Genomic DNA, 24,433 nt, shown 5'->3' on the forward strand with positions numbered 1-24,433 from the left:
TCTTAAACTGTAAAAAACTAAATTCTGTTCTTTGATGCCATTTGTGTAACGAGTGGTTAATTTTCCACATGCTTCCTAGTCCTGTCGGAATAATAGATAAAAAGACCAACTGTGGCTCTAACTCCTTGGGTTTCATAATTCCTAGATACATTTCTCGGGTTTCTGCTGCTAGGCTTTTTGTATCACGCAATTTTTTTCTTTTCTTTTCTTTTTTTTTTAAGTAATCTCTCTGCCCCATGTGGATCTCGAACTCAACTTTGGGATCGAGTCATATGCTCTACTGACCGAGCCAGCCAGGTTGCCCCAGTATCCTATAATCTTGATAGGCTTTCTCTTACCTTTTGGATTCCTCCTGTTGAAACTTGTTAGACTTGTTAATTTTCTGCGTAGCATGGGAAGATGGTTTTCTAGAAGATTCTGCAAATCCTTAGTCTTATATTTATCTTAAAGCTCCTCTGGTACGGATTTTTCATTCCCTTCTTCCTCTATGTTCCTGTTTAATGGTATCTTTTTATTTTATTTTATTATTTTGTTTTGTTTTGTTTTATTTTATTTTTTTATCACCTCCCTAATTCCAACTCGTCATGGGAAAGGCTTTGTGAAGCAAAAGGAATGGAATTTGGTCTTGAGGATGAGTCGTAACTTCACTGGGACACAGGTAAAGGAACTTCGGCCTGTAAGAACAGCACAAGCAGAAGCACAGAAGGGCACAATGCACAGTGTGTTTCTCAGAAGTGGTCTGGGATGACTGGAGTCGGTGTTTATCAATAGCATGGGGTCTGGCTGAAAGGTAGACGGACCTTAAATGAAGGCTCAGGATTCTGGAGGTTCTGTATTCTGTCTCATAAGATTTTAATATTCTTAGTATGGGAATTATTTTGTCCTTTTTTACATACTAGTTGAATGTGAGGATCTCTTAATTTTTTTTTCCTGTCTTCAACAGCACCCTACCTAGTAGCTTGCACATAATAGGTGTTCAATGTTGAGTTGAATTGAATTCTGATAAGAAGATTTAATCTCCCCAAGAATCTAGAAGGCCAGACTTTTTCTACTGAATTAATCTAAAAAGGGAGATAAATGGTTTTGTATTGCATACCTCATATGCCTCTGTGCTGTGGATGTTCATTTTTTTGGCATCTTTGTTTCTTATATGTCACTTTTCCATTTATAATCTATGTTATCACAGCAAGCAGTGCTGCCATCAAGGAGGGGCCTGGGGGATATTTAGCTTTCTCAGTATCTCCATCAAGTCCCCATTCTTTTTTTTAATTTTATTTTTTTAGATTTTACTTATTTATTTGAGGAGAGAGAGAGAACGAATAGTGGGTAGGAGCTGAGGGAGAGGGCAAGGGAGAAGCAGACTCCTCGCTGAGGAGGGAGCCCGAGGCGGGGCTGGATCCCAGGACCCTGGGATCATGACCTGAGCTGAAGGCAGATGCCTAACCGACAGAGCCACCCAGGCACCCCAAGTCCCCATTCTTGATAGGACAGTTAATATTTCCATAATCCACAGTGCAGTGCTGTACAGGGGCCTCTTCATGTACCCCCTTCCAATCAGGGAATTGTTTCTGTTTCCCTCCATGAAGAAAATCTGGAACCAGTATGAATTATCCTGTGTTGGGTATAATGGTCCTGTTTTATAAGACAAAACCAGTTGATAGAGGTCAAAGGATTAAGATTATTTAGCAAACAAATGACCTGAAATTAGAATACAAGTCTTAGGTTATTTTTTCTCCTCTATGTTTTAGGTATCCCAAATCCCACTTAAGGTCGATGAGTGGCTTACTGGCCAATTGAAAAAAAATGCAGTTCATGCAGCAGTGGCTGGTCCACATGCTGAAAGCGGACCTTCCCCGTCTGCTGAGGGTTAGAGGCAAATTTAGAGCCTCCAGCCTTTCTTGTGACATGTGCATGAAAATGGGTAAGAGAAAGGGGCACCTGGGTGGTGCAGTTGGTTAAGCATAGGCTCTTGGTTTTGGCTCAGGTCGTGATCTCAGGGTTGTGAGATCAAGACCCATGTGGGGCTCCTCACTCTGCAGGGAGTCTGCTTGAAGATTCTTCCCCACCCCCCTGCCCTCTCCTTCTGCTTCTCCCCCTGCTCGTGCGTGCACGCGCGCTTTCTCAAATAAATAAGTAAATAAATAAATAAAATCTTTTAAAAAAAGAAAAATATTTTATAGCACATTCAATATTATGTTAAAATAATAACATTCAGCGTGTTTAATTTTTAATTTTCCTATATTTTCACTGGTGACATTGTAATTCTCAAAAGGGCTTTCTCTCTTTGGATAAACTGGAACTGATACTGATGACTTTGATTAGAGGAAGAGTAAGTCAAAGTTTATTACTGAGACATAAAGTGTTGATGAATTAGAGGTGGAGGTTTTATTCCTTATCGGTCAGCGTAGTCAATAGGGACTGTGGAGGTGAGTGGACTACATTTTGCTTTTATTAATACTTGTCAATGAGGTTTTTCTTTCTTTTCTTTCTTTTTTTTTTTCTTTTCCAGTTCTGATTGAACAGGTGCCCACTGATTTGAAAAATCCGTATGTAAACTCAGGATGCTGGGCTCTTATATCATTTCATGGTGGATGATTTGTGTAAAATTGCAACTGAGTGAATTTCATTCAAGCAATGGGAGTCTTGAAGATGTGAGTCCATTGCGAAAAAGTATTACGTTTGGTGTATATTGTCTGATTCCTAACTTGCAGTCACAGAGCAGTAATAATTCAAACCATTGTACCTGTCAGTATCATACTTCATTAACCAGTTTGGCATTGCTCTAAAATGATGGTTTTTGTTTTTCCCTCAACAGAATGTGCCTAATTTTTTTTTTGTTCATAGTAGTATTAATAATAAACTACTCTTCCTGCCTCTGAGGGTCTTTAGAATCAGATAGCATTTTTTAGTTGTAAGGAACCTTCAACCCTGTGTCTTCTGCATTTTATCCACAACCACAGCCACATGTGAATGAATATGGTAGTTCTCTAAGTTATTATTTCTCTATGCATTCAAATATGCCTTACAGTGCTGAGAGGTAGGGTAGGATAGGACCACTGACTTCGTGGTTAGAGATAAAGATAGTGAATAAGGCTAATAAAAACAAATTATCAGGATTTGTTTATGCTCATTATAGCAAACTCTTCATGCATTTGTTAGATAAATCCCTAATTCTCATTTTATTGGATGTTTTCCTATAAGCAGTGTGAAGCTTCTTTCCCACTTTTATCCTGTTGAGCTGTGTATCTTTTATACCAGCATTTGATTCAAAATTCCCTCTGGACTCTGCCCTCAGTTTATTCATACGGTTTTTGTCCACTGAGCAAGATGGTACTCTAGGCATTTTGGTCTTTTCAAATAAGCATCTTACTCCTGCCTCACTGCTTTTACTTATGATGTTCTCCTTGTTTGCAGTTTTTCTCCCTTCCATCCAATTCTGTCCCAATGAGCCAGCTCATATTCCTTCCTTTAAAGAAGTCTTTCTCTTTAGTCTATACTGATCACTCTCATCTCTGAACACTTAGCACATAATCATCTTACTAACCTGAGTATTGTTATCTAAGTGTTCCATGTCATCTACCTATTGACTTTTTAAAAGCATAGAAATGAGGCCCTGTCATTCTGGTCATGAAGCAAGTTCTTATGCCCAGAATTTGATTAACATATTATAGAATCAAATAACAGTAACATCTAACTGTTTATCAACTTACTTTGATAGTTTGCTATAAATTTACTTTGCTACATGTAGTGCTATGTATTGTATAGCACTAATGATAATTCATTAGTGGCATACATACTGTTATAGATGAGAAATTAAGGGCACATTGGTTAGGTGAGTTGCCCCCAGGTCAGATAGTAGCTTCTTTGTAGTAGAGCCAGGGTTTGTAAACAGGTTTGCCAAGCTTCAAAACTTTGTACTGTGTGAAACTCTTTGTACCTCTCATTTAAACATGTACGTGTGTATAACTGTTAAGTAGAAGTCTAAATTTCTTTGACCACGGTTTTCTTCTCTCATAGACACTGAGTACTACTACCCCATGACATTATCGTGGGTCCAGGTTGTGAAGGATAATAATTTTGCTGTTACTGTCCTCCAAGCACTTGAATCTAATGGAGTGATATAGGCATACATATTGTTACTTACATACAAGGAAGAATGGAATAAAATCTATAAAAGGAAATTAAATAGTCATGTTGGTCCATAGAAGAGATTATCATTTCCAACTGGAGGAATGAGGGATGATACCAGAAGCTAGCATTCTGGGATTGATGGGAGGATAGAAGTTGGAAAGAAGATTGTGTTGAGTTTGGACTTTGGAACTTGGAGATTGGGGTTCAGTTTCTTACACCATCACTTACTAGCCACATAACCTTGGGAAAATTAGCCAATAGCTCTGATTTTTCTTCCTTTAGTAACAGTTATCCCTAGGGGTTAATGAGAAGATTCTGGGGAAAAAAATTGCATGTGAATCCCTTGGCATTGTGCCTAGTACATAATAAGTACTCAGTAAATGTTAGCTAACGTAATTTTGTTAATGAAAAGGTCATGAACAAACACTCAGAAGAAGCTTGAAGGTGACTATTAAGTTTGTGGAAGAGTTTAGTCTCTTTGGGACACAGTGGGCTGAGTGTTGAAAGGTAAATTGGAAATTATGGTTCCAATGAGTCATTTCATCCTTAGGATATTATTGCCTCTTCCTTAGATAATAGATAGAGCCATTAGAGTTTTGTTTTTTGTTTGTTGGTTTTGTTTTGATAGAAGTGATGTCTTGTAACCTGAATTTTAGGAAAATAACTTATAAGAATGGGAAAAGTAGACTAAAGATGATTGGAGGATGGGAAAACTGGCCAATGATGCAGCAGACTAGGGGAGAACTGATCAGAATCCAAACCAGTGCAAGTCGGGGGGTTTTTAGGGGGGACAGGAATGTGAGCAGGAGAAGGAATAACCTGTTATTTCACCTCATGACCAAATGCACTAATACTGAAATGTATGTATTTTTTTTTTAAGATTTTATTTATTTATTTGAGTGAGAGAGAGAGAGAGACAGAGATAGTGACAGCACAAGTGGGGAGGAGAGGGGGAAGCAGAGAAGCAGGCTCCCCGCTGAGCAGGGAACCTGATGCAGAGCTCGATCCCAGGACTCAGGGATCATGATCTGAGCCGAAGGCAGATGCTTAACCGACTGAGCCACCCAGGTGCCTGCGAAATGTATGTATTCTTATTGTTCACATTATAAAATCTTTATGTGTTCATTGTAGAGAAAAGTTTAGAGTAAAATAATCATTTATAATTCCAGTGCATAGAAGCAACCACTATGTGCTGTTATTTATTTGTTTTTTAAAAATTTATTTATTTATTTATTTGCAAGACAGCAAGAGAGAGAGAGAATGGGTAGGGAGGGGCAGAGGGAGAGGGAGAGAGAGAATCTCAAGCAGACTCCCCACTGAGTGCGGAGCCTGATGTGGGGCTTGATCCCGTGACCCTGAGATCATGACCTGAGCTGAAATCAAGAGCTGGGTACTTAACCAGCTGAGCCACCCAGGTGCCCATACCTTCCAAATTTAGAATGTCCTTCATACCCAATTTTGGTTGAAGTATTGGTTTATTCTGATCTTCACATCACTTCATGTCCATGTAAATGTGATTGCTGTTATTATCTTGAGGTGGTCTCCCTTCATTTGTTTTGGGGTGCTTGTATTTTGTTGTGATAGGTCTGGAAGATGTTTTTTGGTTCAGTGTGTCTATTTTTGATAATTTGCAAATTGAGAAGGGCTGAATTTCCAGATTTTTGTAGCCTTTCTTTATTCTGTATTAACTAAAATAAAAGTCATTTCCCTATTGATCACCCTAAAATGGCTAAAGTTTTTTTGTGTCCGGAGTTAGCACCCTCTTTTAATTTTTTTTTTTTTTTTTTTTTGAGAGAGCACTTCAGCAGAGGGAGGGGGAGAGGGAGACAGAATCTCAAGCAGGCTCCATAGTCAGCGCAGAGCTCGCCCACAGGGCTTGATCCCAGGACCCTAAGATCATGACCTGAGAGTCAGGTGGTTATCTGACTGAGCCACCCATGCACCCCTTAAATTTTTATTTGGAAATAATTTTAGATTTACAGAAGAGTTGCAGAGAATACAGAATGTTCCTGTGTTCCCTTCATCCAGCTTCCTCTATGTTAACATCTTACGTAAAATTGATACATTTATCAAAACTAAGAAATTAATGTTAGTACAATACTATTAATTAAACTATAGCCTTTATTTGGGTTTTCCCAGTTTTTCCACCGTTGTTTTTTTTCTATCCCAGGATCCAATCTAGGATCCCTCATTGCATTTAGCCATCATATCTTCTTTTGATGTAATGAATTACAGGTTTCCCCGCTATCCAAAAGTAGAGGATTCCCATGAAACCTTTTGTAAGCTGAGATGCTAAAGAAACAATTACCGTTTCATAAAGATGAAAATCCTCTTCAGATTTCTTTCGTTTGAGGAAAATAAGAACTAATGTAGTTCTTTGGTAAATTGAACTTTTGGATAGCAGGGAAAACTTGTGTATAATTTGAAATCCATTTGTGTGTGGGCCCATATGAAGTTTCAATTTTTTTTAAAGATTTATTTATTTTATTTTTTAAAGAGGTTATTTAGTTAATTAAAAACTTTTAAATTTTTATTTATTTATTTGAGAGAGTGAGCGTGCACGCACGAGAGAGAGAGGAAGAAGGAGCAGGGGTAGGGCCAGAGAGAGGGGGAAAAGCAGACTCTCGCTGAGCAGGGAGCCTGAGAGGGGGGCTTAGTCCCAGGACTCCGGGATCATGACCTGAGCCCAAGGCAGATGCTTAACTGAGCCGTCCAGACACCCCTATTTATTTATTCTAGAGAGAGAGCACGAGCATGGGGAGGGGCAGAGGGAGAGAAAGGGGAAGCTGAATCCTCACTGACTGGGGTTCCCAACACAGGGCTCAATCCCCGGACTCTGAGATCATGGCCTGAGCCGAAACCAAGTGTCAGATGCTTGACTGACTGAGCCACCCAGGCACCCCTAAGTTCTTTTTAAAAACATTCTTGATAATGATATAAAACAGATATATGAAATTAAGATTTCAGAATTAATTTGAAATCATTTTGAAAAATAATTTGATAAATTTGTTAATCCCTAAACTGCAAAGTTACAGGTTACAGGCCTGGAACTAGTCAAATAGCATTCTTGATGTATTGATTAGGATAGTGGCGTTTAAGGAACAACCATACTCTGCTGCTATCAGGTATATATATATAGTCAGGCATATTGCAGTTTGTCCTGACTCTATGCTTACATCACAGATGTAAAGCTCCAGTGTTCCTTTCAGCCCTTTCATGAAAAAAGTATGCTTTTACAGCATCAGGGATGGTAAACACATTCTAGGATCGAGCACATGTCAGAAGTTTTAGGATAAATTTAAGCTTGTAAATTCATCTTCAGACTGTCCTAAATATTGACTTTTTGTTGGTTAAATTTCGCCTTCAGCTCTTGCATTTTGTTCATGAAAATGTGAGCCATGCCAGTGGGACAAATGCTTGATAATTCAGGCCTGTCCCTGAAGGATGCACTGTAGAGGTAACCCAGATATTCTTTTGAGATTAATTGATAAGATTCTCTAATTTTTAATTCAGTGATTCCATTGAGTGTGGGGGTTCGTCAGCTGTGGAAAATGAATGCAGTTCCCATGGGCTTGATTCACATGTCTGGTTTGAGTCAGAACACTTGGATTTCGTTGGTTCTATCAGTAGTGCTCCGGGTTTTTTTCCCCCTGCAGTTTCAGTTTTGGTGTATTCACATGTCTTGTCACATCATGGAAGAACAATCTTGTGAGTCGCCAGGGGGTCTGACAAGTCGAGCCACTCAAAGCCCTTTAATTCTAAGTGTCCTTGATCTGAGGAAGCAGCTCAGTAAATCTCTTAAATAAGTTTTCACAGCCTAGCCATATGCCGGCATTAAAATAAAGGAAACTTCCGTGCACTGCTTCACCTTCTTCCAAATATTCCTTGCATTTGTGATGGTGCAGGCCATAACCTGGAGTTCTAATCTGTCACTTCCTTCATCACTTCATGCAGTGAACCTGAGTCATTGATTCAGTGAGTGTAATTGAGCTCAATACATATTCTGTGCCAGCAACTCTTGTCGGTTCGGGGGATACAGCAGACGGCACCAGACTTCTTTTCTAGTGGACAGGGCAGGTGCACAAAGTAACTAAAATCTACAATTTAGCAGATGAAGATACATGGTGCTATGGAGAATAGTGAGGGAGGGGGACTAGGGAGTGTGTGAGTGTGTGTGTGTTGGCAGTATACAGAATGGTGATCAGGAGAAGCCTCACTAAGATGATGACTTTGGAGCAAAAAGCTAAGGGAAGTGAGGGGGCAAGTCAGCTTGATTACCCAGGAAAGGACTATTCTAGGTAGAGGGGACGGGAAAGTAAGTGCAAACGTCAGGAGTTGGAAGCAAGCTGCAGAGACTAGAGGGGCAGCAAGGCCGTCATCGTGGTTGTAGGTGTGCGTGGAGGGAAGGGAACAGCTCAGAGTTGCATGGCACTAGGGCACCTGGGGTGTTATAAGCCATCCTACCAGCTGGCCTTTGCTCTGAGTGAGGCTGGAAAACACTGTGGGGTTTTGATCAGAGGAATAATGTGATCTGGCTTTCCGATGAAAAGGGTTTCATTTTATTGGGGCTAGTGTTGAGGGGACAAGGATAGAAGTAGATAGAAGGCTGTTGAAGTAATTCAGGTATGAGATAATGGTAGCTTGACCAGGGTGGTAGAAATGGTCAGATTCTGGACATGTTTGGAAGATAAGAGACATTAGCATTTCTTAATGAATGGGATATATGGTGTGAGAAAGAGAGGCCGTCAGGTTTTTCATCTGAACACCTGGGAAGGCAGAATTACTGTTTGCAGAGATGGGGAGGGCTGCTGGTGGAACAGGTCGTGTGGGAGTTTTGGTGATCTGTGTGCATTGTGAATGAGACGATGGGGACTGGTGTGACCACGGCCCTCGCTTGAATGTACTTCAGAAATTTGCATATGCCCTCTCTCTTCCCTGCAGGTACTCCCCGTCTATGACAAATGATTTAAACTTCTCACTATTTAAATCGGGCATCTTAAATTCCTTGATGGCAGGTACTTTGTGTTTATTAGCTGACTGGGTTAAAAAAGAGCCTCACATCTCACATGGGCTTCACTGTGATCTGCAGGTTGCAGTAGACCCGATGGGTCTGGAATACAGGGGTTTCTGCTGCCACACCATATAGGTGAGCCTGGAAAAGACAAGCAGACAAAAACAGAACAAAACCAAGACCTCAACAGTTTAAAAGTCAAATAACCTCACGTTGTGTGAAATCAGGCACCCAAACCAACAAGGCTGATGGGAGAAATGGAGCTGGGACAGAACACTTAAAACTAAGGAACTTTGTAACTAATAGAAGAAGTAGTCCTACCAGAAGTGTTAAGAAAAAAATAGTGCAGTTTACTGGTGTTGCACCCAGTATGGCAGTGAGAAAATTCCTTGTAGCCTTACACTCCAGAGCTCAGGCTTTCTTCGTTGGAGAAGTAGGTCTTGGCGGGTATTTGCTTCTAATAGAGACCTTTTCATCAAAATTAAAAATCTGATCCAGGTTATATAGCCTTAGTTAATCCATGGTTGTGGTACGGGGAGAAATGTCTGTCTTTGCAGCTTTCTCATCTGCATTTACAGCTTTGCCAGGTAGTTTAGAAGATGGAAAGTGTAGGGACGCCTGGGTGGCTTACTCGGTTAAGCGTCTGCCTTCAGCTCAGGTCATGATCCGCATCCGGCTCCTTGCTCAGCGGGGAGCCTGCTTCTCCCTCTGCCTGCTGTTCCCCCTGCTTGTGCACACGCTCTCTGACAAATAAATAACATCTTTAAAAAAAAGATGAAGATGGAAAGTGTCCTTGTATTTGAAGAAAATGAATCAGCTATCCCTTAAAAGTAAGTCACTTCTGTAGATTTTTCAGCTTTTTTCCCCCTTTAAGGTCTTCTTTCTAAGGCTTTCTCTTTAATAATCATGAGAGAACTGGCATCTGATTACTTGGAAACATTAACTTGCTGGGAAAAAATACATGGGAGTCAATGTGATGTCTCCATGATGCAGATGTCATTCATCTGTTGCTGGTCATGTGTGAGATAATGCGTGTCAAAGAAACACATTGCAGCAGAACAGACTGTACCTGACCTGGGGTTCCTGACTCCTGAGAGCTGACGTACCGTCCAGGACCAAACTTAGATCTACCTCCTTATTGGATAGTCTAAAATTTTCCTGTTTAAAATAGGTATTCAAGGGGTGCCTGGGCAGCTCAGAAGGTTAAGTGTTCGGCTCTTGATTTTGGCTCAGGTCATGATCTCAGGGTCTTGAGATCAAGTTCCACATATGGTTCTGTGCTCAGTGGGGAGTCTGCTTGAGATTCTCTCTCTCTCCGTCTGCCCCTCCCCCTGCTTGCATGCTCTCTCTCTCTAAATAAATCTTCTTTAAAAAGTTATTTCAATAGTATTCTCAAAAAAACATTTGAAAAAGTTCAACATCTATTCATTTAAAAAGCAGGAAGTGAACTATATCTTTGACAAGACCCACTGTTTCGAACCAGCCAACAAGACAATATCATTCTTGACAATGGCACACCGTAGGATTTTCTGCTTACTTCAGGAGCATATTATCAAGACTTCTATTGCCATGAACAGTATTCTAGAAGTATTCTATGGCAGTAAGCCATAAAGCAAAAATAAGTATAATTATTTGAAAAGAGATAAAATACAAAAACCAAGAAAATCAACTAAAAGTATTAATACGGGGTATATATGATAAATATAAAAAAATCACTGGCTTTCCCAAGTGTTGACAATAACCAGTTAGAAACATATAATGGGAAGAACATCCCTTCAGTATAGTAACAACAAATATAAAATACCTAGAAATAACCCTAATAAGAAATACCTGGTATTGAAATCAAGAATACCATAAAACTTGAGGTTTTTAGAGTAAAACTTGAGTGAACTGGAGGGACGTACCTTGTTCATGGATGCCCAAACTGGAAGAGTGAGACGTCATTTTCTTCCCAGTTAATTTACAAATCTAACATGATCTGAGTAAAAATTATGTACATTTCTAGAGGGGCTTCAGAAAATGATTCTAAGTAATAAAGGAGAGACTAATACCAGATAATAAAACTTAACATACAGCAGTCAGTTGTGTTGTAATGTTTAGCGTAGTAGTCATGCTGTCAGGTGATGGAGGCAGAGTACGTGGATTCTAGGCAGGTGACCATGGCCCAGTTACTGAGTCCCTCTACGCCTGAGTTTTCTCACCTGTAAAGCGTGAAATCAAATGAGATAATGATAAATAAAGAGCTGAGCAAATTGCTAGTACATGGGAAGTACCCAAAACATGTTAGTTGTTCTTGTTTTGTGTTGACACAAGAGTGAAATAGGTCAATGGAAGAGAATGTATAAACCTAAGACCATAATATAAATAAGAATTGATTATTTATTAAAGGAGCCATTTTGAATCAGACAATTGATTAGATACTATATTTAGGTAAAAATTTTTGGATAGCTCGTATTGCACATCAAAATAAATTCCATGGAACCATAAGGAAATAGAAGAAAAAAATGTATCAAGTAGTTGAAGAGCTTAAAAGCAGTGCGAAAAGGTCCAAAGTCAAATTGATTTGCCTAGGCAAAAAATTTATTTCTGTATAAAAGAAAAACTCATATGTTGGATGACAAACTGAGGCACAGGTGGTGGTGTATTGGTAAATATTTAATAACCAGCTCTGTGAGGGAGGGGGAAAAATGCCCGGGTGTGTCACAGTGGCAGATTTCCTTGGTATAAATGCTCTCAGCATATTAATTTCAGGCTACCGACATGAAGTCGGTGAGTGGGAATTGTGAAGGGATGTGCATCATTGGCTGTCAGAGCCTGGTGTGAGTTGGCTGCAGCACACCACTTGCTCAGAAATGGCAGAGCATGCTGAGAAACCACCCAGAGATCATCCCAGGCCAGAGCACATTCCTGCTGGAAACCACCTTCCCCAGGAAGCATCAGATAGAGGTAACTGAGACTAAAAATCTACTCTGTTGTATCGTGGAGAATACCTTGACCTGGACCAGTACAAGGAAGCTGAACCTGCTCAGGGTGTCCGTGGTGGAAAGAAGCCTGTGGGGTGGCTAGAGCCCATCCTGGGAGCAGCCCCTTTGGAAACAAAATCATACATTGGTTGAGGACTAAAGGGGCAAGGTGTTGCTAGGCAAACACTTAGCAGAAAAAGAACAGGCCAGAGCAGAGGTTGTTTCTCCCTTGCTTTCTTCTTCCGAAGCCCATGGTACTCTTGGTCGTGGTACATGTGTCTTACTATCTTCTGTCTCTGCATAGTTATATTCTTATCTCTGTGTTTTTTATTCTCCTTTCAATATTGTTCAGTTGCTGTCTATAGTAGTTTTTGTAAGTGTGATCACCAGAAAGACCAGTCATGGTGGGAATGCTGATGTGTGAGAGCATGAAGGCTTGTGTTTAGACAATGATGAAGTGAGCCATATGCTTTTTTTGTGGTAGACCAGGAGGCCAAAGACGTGTCTCATCGTGATCAGGGAATCATGGTATTGTCAGGAAGGGAGGCTTCAAGGTCTGGAGACTTGGGGTCCTGTCTCATGTTTGTTGGATATTGGGATTCCATCAAGGGTCTGTACTTTTATTCCACAGTGGATTGCTAGCTTGTTATTTGGGAACCGAGTATCACATTTTTCATCTTAGGTGATATCTGGATGATCATATCTGGAGTTCTGATGGATTGGAAGTAGGATTTAATTGGATTTCAGGGAAGTGGAGACTTTCTGAATATGGGAGCAATATGGTTAGAAGTTGTACATCTGCTTGAGGCCTGTGATTGAGAATCATTACATACTTTAGGCAGTAAAGAGCCAGTTGGTATGGAGTAGGATAGGGGTGTGGAAAGAAAGAAAGAGTTACTTCTAAGGGGTTAATGAAAATCTTATGAGAAAAGTAACTTAAATGGACACCCAGGGGACTAGTTGGTTGGAAAGATGGGTTGCCAGATTCGGATATAGACCAGTCAAGGTACAAATGAGGTCAGCCAGAGTTTGGAACTTGGCTTTGGAGATGGACAAACATTGTTTCTTATGAGTGGGATTTTTTTGTTTTTTAAGTGGGCTTCACACCCAAATGGGGGGTGGGGGCGGGGCTTGAACTCATGACCCTGAGATCAAGACCCGAGCTGAGGTTAAGAGCTGGACACTAAAACTGACTGAGCTACCCAGGTGACCCATAGTGGTATATTTAAGTTCACAGATGTTCATATTTTTAGAGCATTTATTTATTCGTGTTTGGTCCATTAACATTCATTTTTCTTGGTTGATTTTTTTTTTTAAGAGCAAGTTTAGTATCTGTCATTTACAGGGCTATTAATTTGATGATTCAGTGTTCCTTCTCAGTTATTTGGGTGTTTCTAGTCTTTTCTATGAGTTTTCTTTAATCATTTCAGATCTTTATTTATTTTATTTTATTTTTATTTTTTTTTAAAGATTTTATTTATTTATTCAACAGAGATAGAGACAGCCAGCGAGAGAGGGAACACAAGCAGGGGGAGTGGGAGAAGAAGAAGCAGGCTCATAGCAGAGGAGCCTGATGTGGGGCTTGATCCCATAACGCCGGGATCACGCCCTGAGCCGAAGGCAGACGCTTAACCGCTGTGCCACCCAGGCGCCCCGATCATTTCAGATCTTTAGCTGGTTTTCATTAATTTAGCTCCTGATATGCCTACATATTTTCCTGAAAACCTTCCCTGATGATAGAACATTGTATCTCGGGGTTGCAAAGGACCATAATGGTTTTCTCATCCGTCAATTTGATACTTGAATCCCCCATATTATTCTTTTCCATTTCAGACTTACATAATTGATGTCTTGATTTTTCATAGTTGGATTTATCGAGAAGTGGAATTTGAGGGTTTGTGGCAATATAGCATTCTCAGACCCAGCATTCACTTGGAGATAACCAACTTATCATACTTAGGGAAGGCAGAAGCCCAGCTGGTTACCTGATGCTGAAACATTGGTACCTTTCGGTGGCCCTTACTGCTGGGTACTCTGACCTCTAACTTTAAACTCTGGTCAGGGGGTGGGAGTGTGGTTGGACTTAGGACTCAGATTCTAGGCCCAGGCTAAACCCAAGACTCTTATGTTCCTAGAGCTTCCTCCATAGTTCTTATCTGTTTGTAGGGAGAGAGAGAGTGGTGTTTGAGGTTGGTGGTGGTATAGAACCAACTTCTTTGTTCCCAGGCCTACCAGCTAACAAGGCCACTCTGTAGGTCCAACAGCTGCCTGTTTGTAAATTATGCTGAAATGCTGGGAGAGTTCTCTAGAAGGGTTCTGAATTATAGCTCTCTTTCTTTTCTTTTCTTTTTTTTTTTTTTTTTAAGATTTTATTTATTTGTCAGACAGAGAAAACACAAGCAGGGAGAGTAGCAGGCAGAGTAGGCAGAGAAGCAGGGTCTCCACTGAGCAAGGAGCCTGATGTGGGGCTCGATCCCAGGACCCTGGGATTGTGACCCAAGCCGAAGGCAGATGCTTAACCGACTGAGCCACCCAGGCGTCCCTCTTTAATATTTTCTGCTTACAGGATTTGAATGTGGAATACTTGGTGTGGTTTGGGTTTTACCAAGGACGCCCAACTGATGGCCACAAGGAGGCTTTACCAAGTATCACTGATGTTAGAATTCACCAAGCCCTAGAGCTTTGGAAGCTCAGAAAGTTACTTTTGTTAGTACATACAGAGTGCATCCTTCTGTTAATAGTAGAATCATGTAAACCTCAGTCTTAAGACACATGTCAACTCAAGAGGCTCATGTATGAAACTTACAGACCAGAAAATTTTAGTCACCTTAGCTAGTATTAAAGTAAAGCCGAATTATTACTTTAAAATTATCTTATTTAGTCTTCATAGAAAGTAGTACTTCTTAAAAAATAGTCCAATACATGGAAATGTGTAAGTCGAAAGTCCTTCTGATCCTACCTGGTGAAGTAAGAGTTGTTAACTGTTAACAGCTTACTCTAGATGTAGTCATCAAGACTTTTTGCACAGGCAGGAGCCTCTGTTACTCTGTTGCTTTATTTTTTTAGTTAGGTTATGCACATTACTTGTTCACTTGTGGGAAGAATCTAGAGGACAGTCAGAAGGTTGCCTAATGACACGCAATCAGATGAACAGAGCAGCCAGGATGACTCACAGTGCAGGCGCGTCAGTAGCCTGAATTGTCTGTTCATCAGTCCAGAGTCCGCTGCCCTGTTACCTCTTCCTCAAGACAGTTTGGAAGGGCGATGTCATTGCTTATCTCTCAGTCTGTTATTTTTCAGTGTAATTGGTTAAGTACAGATCCTGCCCTCTACTAGCTGCTAAATAAATAGGAGCTGTGTGTGTACCTGCCCTTTCTGGCCCTTTCTCTGACAAGTGCATTCTTTCTCTAGGTGTGTTCCTACCACAGTCTAGTTTTGCCTTGGCGTCTGTGCCCTTTGGTCTCTTTAAGGTGACTTTTCTATTTCTACTTTGATCTGTTTTATCTTTTATTTCAGTTCGGTGTGACCTTATTTCTCTTTTCCTCTTGTGCTGCCCACAGAAGGATTGAAATATTCAATGAAAATCAGCACTCTATCTAGTAATTCTTGGATATCTGACTTCTCACAAGAATGCTTCCTTTCATCATATTTCATTATTATCCAACTCTTTACCTTAATTAAAAGTATTCGGCTTTTATCTTGTTGCATATCTAATGTAGCTATATTATAAGTATTTGTATGAAGTCTGTTCGTGAAATCAGTAGAATTCCACATGTGAAGATCTGGCCCCCTTTTAAGTGTTTTCTGTGATTTCTTTTATATATATATACCAACTTTATTGAGATATAAGTTTTAGGGGGGGAGGAAAGCAGAGAGAGAGGAAGAATCTTAAGCAGCCTGCACTCCCAGCGCAGAGCCCCACATGGGGCTCAACCTCACAACCCTGAGGTCATGACATAAGCCGAAATCAAGAGTCAGACACTTAACAGACTGAGCCACACAGGTGCCCTGAGATTTCATTCTTAAACCATACAATTCACTCATCTAAAATTTACTGTTCGGTAGTTTTTAGTATATTCAGAGTCGTGTAACCATCACTACAATCAATTTTAGAACGTTTTTATCATCCCCCAAAGAAACCCACGATCAGTCATTTCCCATTTCCCCTCAACTCCCATCCAATACTAGGCAAGCTCTAATACCTTCTGTCTCTATAGATTTGCCTATTCTGGATGTTTTATATAAATGGAATTATATAACATGTGGCCTTTTGCGTCAGGCTTTTTTCACTTTAATGTTTTCAGGGTTCATCCATGTTGTAGTATGTATCACTGCTTCACTCCTTTTTATTCCAAAATTTATATTCAATGCTATGGATATACCACATTGCGTTTATCCAGTCATCAGTTGATGGGCATTTGTATGTGATTTCTTTTCTTTTTTTTTTTTTTTTTAAAGTAAGCGCTTTATTCCCAATGTGGTGCTTGAACTGATGACCTTGAGATCCAAGAGTCACATGCTCTACTGACTAAGCCAGCCAGGTGCCCCTGTATGTGATTTCTTATTAGCAAAGTAGCACGTCAGTATCGTTTTTCTTTTTGAAATCCAAACAATGTTATACAGAATATGATGGAAGTTACAGAAGGCTAGGAGGAAACAACAGTTGTTTCTACCTGTTAGATGTCACTGCAGGTGTTTACTCCAAATATCAACAGCAATATTTGGACATTTGGAAATTATCTTTGAACTCAAAATACAAAATATGTTAATAACATGTTCTTCTTCATTATGGCCTATAATTTTCCTGTAAGAAAAATGTTAACCATGCAAAAAATCAGTTTAGATAAAAGTAAGCTACAGAATGTATCACGGTAATTTTGCTGTAATTCTTATGCTTCTCATTGTTCTGTTTACCCTGTTCTCTTCCACATACATCATCAGTCTACAATATCCACACAGGACATTAACCACTGTCAACACAGAAGAGCAGAGCGGTCCTGAGCCATTGAGCTCAACTACCTGCTTCATATCCCTGCTGTTTTAGAACTTACTGGCTGTGGGACTTGGGCAAGTTACTTACCCCCTCTTTGCCTCAGTTTTGTCATCAGTAAAATGGGAATAATAATAGTACCAACCTCATAGGCTTGATGTGAAAATCAAATAGATTAATATCTGTAAAGTGGCACATGGAATATGCTGAATAATAAAAGCTATAATCTGGGGCTCTTGGGTGGCCCAGCCGTTAAGCGTCTGCCTTTGGCTCAGGTCATGATCCCAGGGTCCTGGAATCGAGTCCCGCATCGGGCTCTCTGCTCGGCGGGAAGCCTGCTGCTCCCTGTCACACTCCCCCTGCTTGTGTTCCATCTCTCGCTGTCTCTCTCTGTCAAACAAACAAAAAAAAGCTATAATCTGTATGTAGTGACACACAGTCATTAAAGCACTTGATAATAAAACATTATTTTGGTAATCTTTTTTTCCTTGAGATTTTATTTATTTATTTATTTATTTATTTATTTATTGAGCGCGAGAGAGGGAGAGTGCGCGCGCGCCCCCACAGGCTAGGAGGGAGAGGGACAAGCAGACTCCGCCCTGAGCGGATTTTTGTAGTTCGGTTGACTCTGGGTTTTAGAATTGAAGTTTTCTTCATATTTCTTAAAAAATGTAAGAGATAGGAAGGCATTTCAGTTGCTCTTGTCGCCATTGCCATTTGAAGGTTCCTATTAATTTGTTTCTTACGTTGACCACAATTATCTCTACCACTGTTCACTCATTAATTTCTCCTGATTTTATTTACTTTACAACTAATTTTTCATTTTTTCAGGCACACGTTTTAGAATGTACGCAACATGAGAGCAATTTTTACATGCTTGAGATGAGTATTGGTGAGAATTCAATTTTTAAGATGTGTCACAGGGAAGATTTTCCCCTTTGCCAGTTGTGAAAGGGCATTAATGATGGTTTAGGGCCTGGTCCTAACTTGGAGCTTTACTTAAAATCATTTAGCCCCGAAAACCACAGTACATGGTATGGGGAAAGTCCCCTTTACCTTACAAGTGGGGAAATCAGGTCAGCTGATCATACTTGTATTTAAAAGAGGAGCTAGGATTCGAACCCAGGTTTATGTTGCTTCCTCTTACCATACCCATGTATTACCTCTCTTATGTTTGCTAGTGTATCTATTATCTGTCTGATGTTGCCACTTCTCCTGCTTTCTTCAGGAGAAACCTTGCTCCTGCCTCGCTGATTCTCTGCATATAGCTTTCCAGTGACGTTTAAAGTGTTCTATCTCCTGTCAGTAAGTGTCAGGTAGAATGACATGAACGTTTTCTGGTGCTTTTGATGCTGCTATTATACTGAGAAAGTAGAAAATAATCCGGAGAAATGGGAGCTAGTGTTACTTTTTTGTTGTTATTTCTTCCATAATTAAGTAGCATTATGGAAATCAAAGTGAGGAAAATGTATCATAAGTCAAAAAATTTAAAAATTGCATTATCTCCTTCCAGTGCTTGTACATTTTCATTTACTCTTTTACAAGTTGTAGAGCCAGAGCATAGATATAACTTCATACCGTGTTTTTAAATACAACTTTTTATCATTATCATCTTTATATGTTACAATGCAAACTCTTCATAAGTATTTTTATAATACTAAGGTATTCCGTTCTCATATTGAACTATTTTCTGTTAGTTAAATTTTCTAATTCCTTTTTCATAATAGCGCTGTATCGAATGTTTTATGTGCAGCTACTTTAATGTTTTAGATTATTTCCTTGGGTTTTTGAAATGTATTGCCAAATTAGTTTCACCCAAAAGTATCTAACCAGTTTAAATGGCTTTCAGTTTCAGCAAAGTCGTAACTAGCGCTATCTGCCTTTACTTCTGAAACCATTTTTCGGTGGGAACATGAACCCTTATGCTCTGGTTTCCAGAAATGTATTGTTAGAGAGGTTGGCAGTGTCTGTATTCGTGTCTCCCATGACCACATAAGTTTTCAAGAGTCTCACAGTAAGGTCTCAAACAAATCCTACTTGAAAGAATAGATTGGGTTAGCACTTCTGGAACTTATTTAAATCTGGAATTTATTTTTCTTGTAGACTTATTAATAAACTTCTTTGGGGAATACCATACTATATAATATCTCTTGGAAAAAGACCCAGCCCATGATGCAGTAGAAGGCTTTTTAGGGACATGATCTTGTGCAGGAGAGATAGTAAGGATGTTTGCTCGAACATTATGTCACTCGAGTGGTAAGGCACCTAGCCTTGTTCATTCACTCATTAAAGAAATTTAGAGAGCCTGCTGTGTGCCAGACACTGTTCATCTGCTGAGGATATAGCAGTGAGTAAAACCAACAAGTCCTTGACCCTAAGTAGGCGGTAAGGTGGGAAGAATGGTCATTATGTGTTCAGTCGTTACAGGAAGATTCTGTACACATTTTTTTTTAAAGATTTTTTTTATTATTTGAAAGCAGGTGAGAGAGCATGAGCTGCAGGGAGGAGCAGAGGGAGAGGGAGAAGCAGACTCCTGCTGAGCAGTGAACCAAACTGGGGGCTCTATCCCAGGACTCCAGGACCATGACCTGAGCCACCCAGACGCCCCTATACACATTGTTTTACGTGGAATAGGCTTTCACTTGAAGAATTTGAGTGCCACCTGTAAACACAGCTGATCCCTGATTTACTGGGAAAAAAAAAAAAAAAGACCTTTTATCCTTACCCTCATGAAGTTTGTAATCTATTGGGGAAGCAAATAATCATAATGTGAAATGGTAATTACAGTAATGGTGGGTTATAGGATATAATATACATATTGGGTTATAGGAGCACAAAGGAAGGGAATCTAATCCATATTTTGAGAGTTCCAAAAATTTTTAAACTATTATAGGGATTTGGTCACTTAAGAGTTTTAGGCACTGCCACAGAGTTGAACATATATTTGTTTCTGTGCATGTTTGCTATGAACCTAAAAACCTCTTCATTGGCAAAGACAATATCTAATTCTGATTTTTTATTTCTGTTTTTATTTTAAAGATTTTATTTATTTATTTGAGAGAGAGAGAGCATGAGCACGGGGTGGCGCAGAGGGAGAAGCAGACTCCTTGCTGAGCTGGGAGCCTGACGCAGGGCTCAGTCCCAGGACCTCAGAATCATGACCTGAGCCGCAGGCAGATGTTCAACTGAATGAGCCACCCAGGCACCTCTCTAGTTCTGACTTAAAACATAAATTTACTCAGTTTCACCCACCCATTAGCTGTGTTATAGTCAGTGTAATCTTCATATTCCTTCTCCTTAGTATAGACCTTGTAAGTCAGTTCTTACGTACTGTGTCATGGGAAGGAAGCCAGATGTGAGTTAGAATCCTATGCTGAGTACCTATGAACTCCTGCTTTAATAAATGTTTCTAGTGTAGCAGGGAAACTCAGTAAATCCATTAGCAGTCTGGAAATTGGCTGTCCTGTAGCAGGGAGGTGGTGCAAAGTAGAGCTTTGGTCTTACTCGTCTATCCTTGGTATCATTAAGTACCAAAGAAGTTCTGACACTTGTAGGATGTCATGGGGGGAAAAATGAAGACCATAAAAATGGTATACTTTAAAAAAAATAGTTATTTGAAGTTAAAAACATTGCTCACCACTGATTCAGAAGAAAGACCAGTTAGAAATCCTATTTGAGGATGGCAGACAAGGCTTGTCTGTGTAATTGTGATCATGTTCCATTGATGGTGGCGGTGAAAGATGCTGTGAGCTATGTTGTAGAGCAGGATGCTGTTGGCCTCTGCCCACTAATTATCATGTGCTCATGTGCAAAGAAAGGCAGTCACTGAGGGGTCTGATGGAACAGCTTTGTAGCAGGCCCACAGTTATTTATTTATTCATTTTTAGGGCAGTTGGAGGAAGGGTGAAGACAAAAGTGAGATCACTCCCCATGATCTTTCTATCGCTGTGTAACTAAATAACTTACAAAGCGGCTCTAGTTGCCATTTCCCCCTTTTTTCTTCAACGGATGAATGTTTGTGATTTAGCATAAAGTTCATGAACTAAGAAAAGCGGTTGGACACAGATGCCTCTATCTTTCCACTCAATGTATCTTATTACCTTTAACTGCCTGTTAAAATCATGCTTTTATTTTTACCTTTCAAATATAAATTGCCATCACCAGGCTTAGCAAATGAAACGGATTACTTATGGTAACTGTAAGTAGTTATGCACTCCAAATCCTTGAGAGAGCTTTCCCAAAGGGCAGGCAATGTCTTTCAAAATCCTATTATAGGATTTTATTTGCAGGTGCTATGAACAGAAGGCTGAAAGCCTCCATGTTTTATTGCTGCCCAACTTCATCAGGTCTGCTCACTCTATTGAAAATTGTGGCAAAAATGATACACATCAGCTCTTTTATTCTTTTGTTACTACTCTGCGCAAATAAAAGCATATTGGGGAATTTAATGAAGCAGTATGTCCTTGGAGGGAGTGTTGAAGACTTGGAGTGTATGACTATTTGTCTTTTATACTGGAGATTTTTGTGTAAAACAGACTGGCACGAACAAAATAAAGTCCTCACAGAGAGCCCAATGTTTGCCACATGTGTAACTTAAATCACACAGATATCTAGTAGCAGTCACCTTGGAGATGCAATCAGTGACTACTTTAGAGGCTTTCTGGACGTGTCAAGGAACAGCCATTGGAAACTGTAGCAGAGCCATTGGAACTATGAAGCCAATTTTGGAGGTGGTCTGTTTATCCAGCAACATTGGGGAGGGGGGATTTGATTATTCAACAAATTAGCAAACACACCCCAAGGAGACATTCTGGGAATCTGTCCTGTATGAGAGGCCACATCTTAGCTTGCTTTGGCCTTCACATGCACAGTTGGCTTTTCACTGGATCCGAGCTGCAGAGATCTAGGCTCACATGGTGTGTCTCATGAGATGGAGGCTTCAGGTTACTGTAATTCCTGACCTACCAACTGAACTGTCATTGCTGGCCTGTAGCAGTGTTGGCACGTGTCGATGACCTTGTAAGGATAATCTTGGTTCTGCTTAAATTTCTGAGCTTCCGTACCTGATTATTAATAACGAATGCCTGTGCTCTACCTCCTGACTGATCGAAACACAGAAGAATTGGGCAACTATAGCCGTGAACTCCTGGCCCTCACGGTGCTGGAACTGATGCTGGCTTGTCCTTTCTTTGCAGGGTTAACAGCAGCCTCCTAGGTTGACACTTCATGCTGCTTTGAATGTAGGAGAATACAGTCCTCTGGCTTACTCAGGGGAAATGACAAGGGAGCTTGTGGTCAGTGCTGCAGAAATTCCAAGCCAAAGCAATTGTAGATGTGTGTGACCACATAGTACTTAGAAGTCTCACCAGTGACATCGACATGAAAATATTCTAGAAGCTTAGTAAATACAGTGCTGCACTAATTGTGCCAGAAAAGAAAGGAAAACCACTTTTCAGTCTGAAAAGACTGAAAGGCCCCTTCCTAACTGGAGCAGCCCTAGATTCTTCAGTATAAAGAACTCTTAATGGATACAAAGTAAAGAAGTGGCTGATTTTTGTATTTTTAAACTAACGTAATGTTCTGTTTGTTTACGACTAAACATTTCTGAGTGGAATAATTCTTATTTGGCAGTCAATATTTCCCCACCATAGCAAGCGAGAATTTTCAGTATGTTTTGGGCACAAAACACATTCTATTTTAGACACCAAAGGATCATTTTTCAGTGTTTGCTTCAGAATTTGCGAGGTAATTTCAACAGATCTCACAAATGTTTACTCAATGGTTCCGCATCTTTATTCCTGCATTACTTTTTACACGTCTCTATTTTGGCATCGCTCGATGATACCATAGTAGCTAATTTGTCTTTCTGTTATTAAACTGGAGCTCAGTGAGGGCAGGGGCTATCTGACTTGGCTTTGAATCTCAGGTCCATTGTGCAGCACACAGTATCGATCTGAAGAATCAACAGAATGCCTAAGAGTACTGTCTGAAAATCGAGTAACTTCTTAGTGTAATTGTGCTCTTTTTTTGTAGCACATTTTTCATTTTTTTCAAACCATGTCTACGCGAGTCTGGCATGTCAAGGAAAGGTTCATAGCATTAGGTAATACTGTTATTAGATTGTGTAAGAATCTTTTGGGAAGCTTCGTACTTTTAATTAGGAGAAAGTCATACAGAGAGTAAGCATAGCGTATGAAAAGAGGGCTGGAAGCATTCAGTCGTTGCTGTTAGATATCTCCTGGGTGTCTTGTGACTTCCTGGATTTTGGACCCCCCTTGACTCCATGTTTGAGATCTGCTTGTCTCAATTCTGGATTGTTGGTATTGCCTCTCTGATCTCATCATTTCTTCCCGATCCTTCCTACCCTGCCTACTTTGGTGAACTAGATTCACATCTGCCAGACTTCTTCCTATGCTTGGCCCACCCTGTGTGCCCTATTACTGCTGATGCTCTCCAGTGATACCTGGTTGACCTAGCTGGTTATCAGGTTTCATTTGTGTGTTATTGTTATCTGTAATACATTTACTCAACAACCATATTTTCATTAGAAATAACATGGAAATTTAGGTCATAACTTGTTACAGGTTTAGTTCCTAAAAAATACACATCCCTATTATAGCATATTAAATTCACCAGAAGGCCTTGGGTTTAGGTGTTAGGGCTTATAGTGAATGTGGAGTCTAAAACTTCTGTAAGAGATACAGTGGAAGCTTTCCTCCCTCCCTCTATCCCTTCCTTCCTTTTCATCTATGATGTGCAAAATGTAGGAAGAAATGTGAAGATATTAAACATTGTTCTTCCCTAACTTTAAGGATATGAATATAATAAAACATAAACATGAAGTAGAGGTCAGGGGAGTCGGGGTGGATCAGTCGGTTAAGTGTTGGACTCTTGGTTTTAGGTCAAGTCGTGATCTCAGGGTCACAAGATCAAGCCCTGCATCCTGCTGCGTGCTCAGCGCAGTCTGCTTGAAATTCTCCCACTCATACGTGCGCACTCTCTCTCTCTAAAATAAATAAATCTTCCTAAAAAACCCATGAGGTAGAGGTCGGTTGTGGTCTGACTTAGAAGTGTTTTTTATGGTCTAGTACTAGTATTAAAAATTATAATTCTGCCTTTTAGATTATTAACTTTGTATAAGTAAAAAGACCATATAATGTGAATGTTGTTGTATACATATATTCACACCCTTTTAAGTTAAAAAAAAACTTTGGGGTGCCTGGGTAGCTCAGTCGTTTGAGCGACTGACTCTTGACTTCGGCTCAGGTCATGATCTCAGGGTCCTGGGATTGAGCCCTGAGTCTGGCTTCCTGCTCAGTGGGGCGTCTACTTGCCTTC

General features: G+C 40.1%; 1 protein-coding gene across 6 annotated transcripts in view; it reads left to right on the top strand.

The window, feature by feature from the left end:
- Positions 1-24,433, top strand: part of SLC44A1 (solute carrier family 44 member 1) — a 190,867-nt gene that overhangs the window by 22,268 nt on the left and 144,166 nt on the right. For 3 of the 6 annotated variants that reach the window (XM_026506082.3, XM_026506079.4, XM_026506081.4), the window contains exon 1: positions 2,547-2,651. The exons of 2 other annotated variants lie outside the window; for them this stretch is intronic. In XM_026506082.3, coding sequence (XP_026361867.1) covers positions 2,562-2,651 — 90 coding nt within the window. In that variant the 5' untranslated portion in view covers positions 2,547-2,561. Of the gene's footprint in view, positions 1-2,546; positions 2,652-11,877; positions 12,089-24,433 lie in introns of those variants that run through there. One more of the 6 variants, XM_057313638.1, reaches the window with a different exon arrangement.

Source organism: Ursus arctos, unplaced genomic scaffold (assembly GCF_023065955.2).
Source record: "Ursus arctos isolate Adak ecotype North America unplaced genomic scaffold, UrsArc2.0 scaffold_18, whole genome shotgun sequence".
Taxonomy (NCBI): domain Eukaryota; kingdom Metazoa; phylum Chordata; class Mammalia; order Carnivora; family Ursidae; genus Ursus; species Ursus arctos.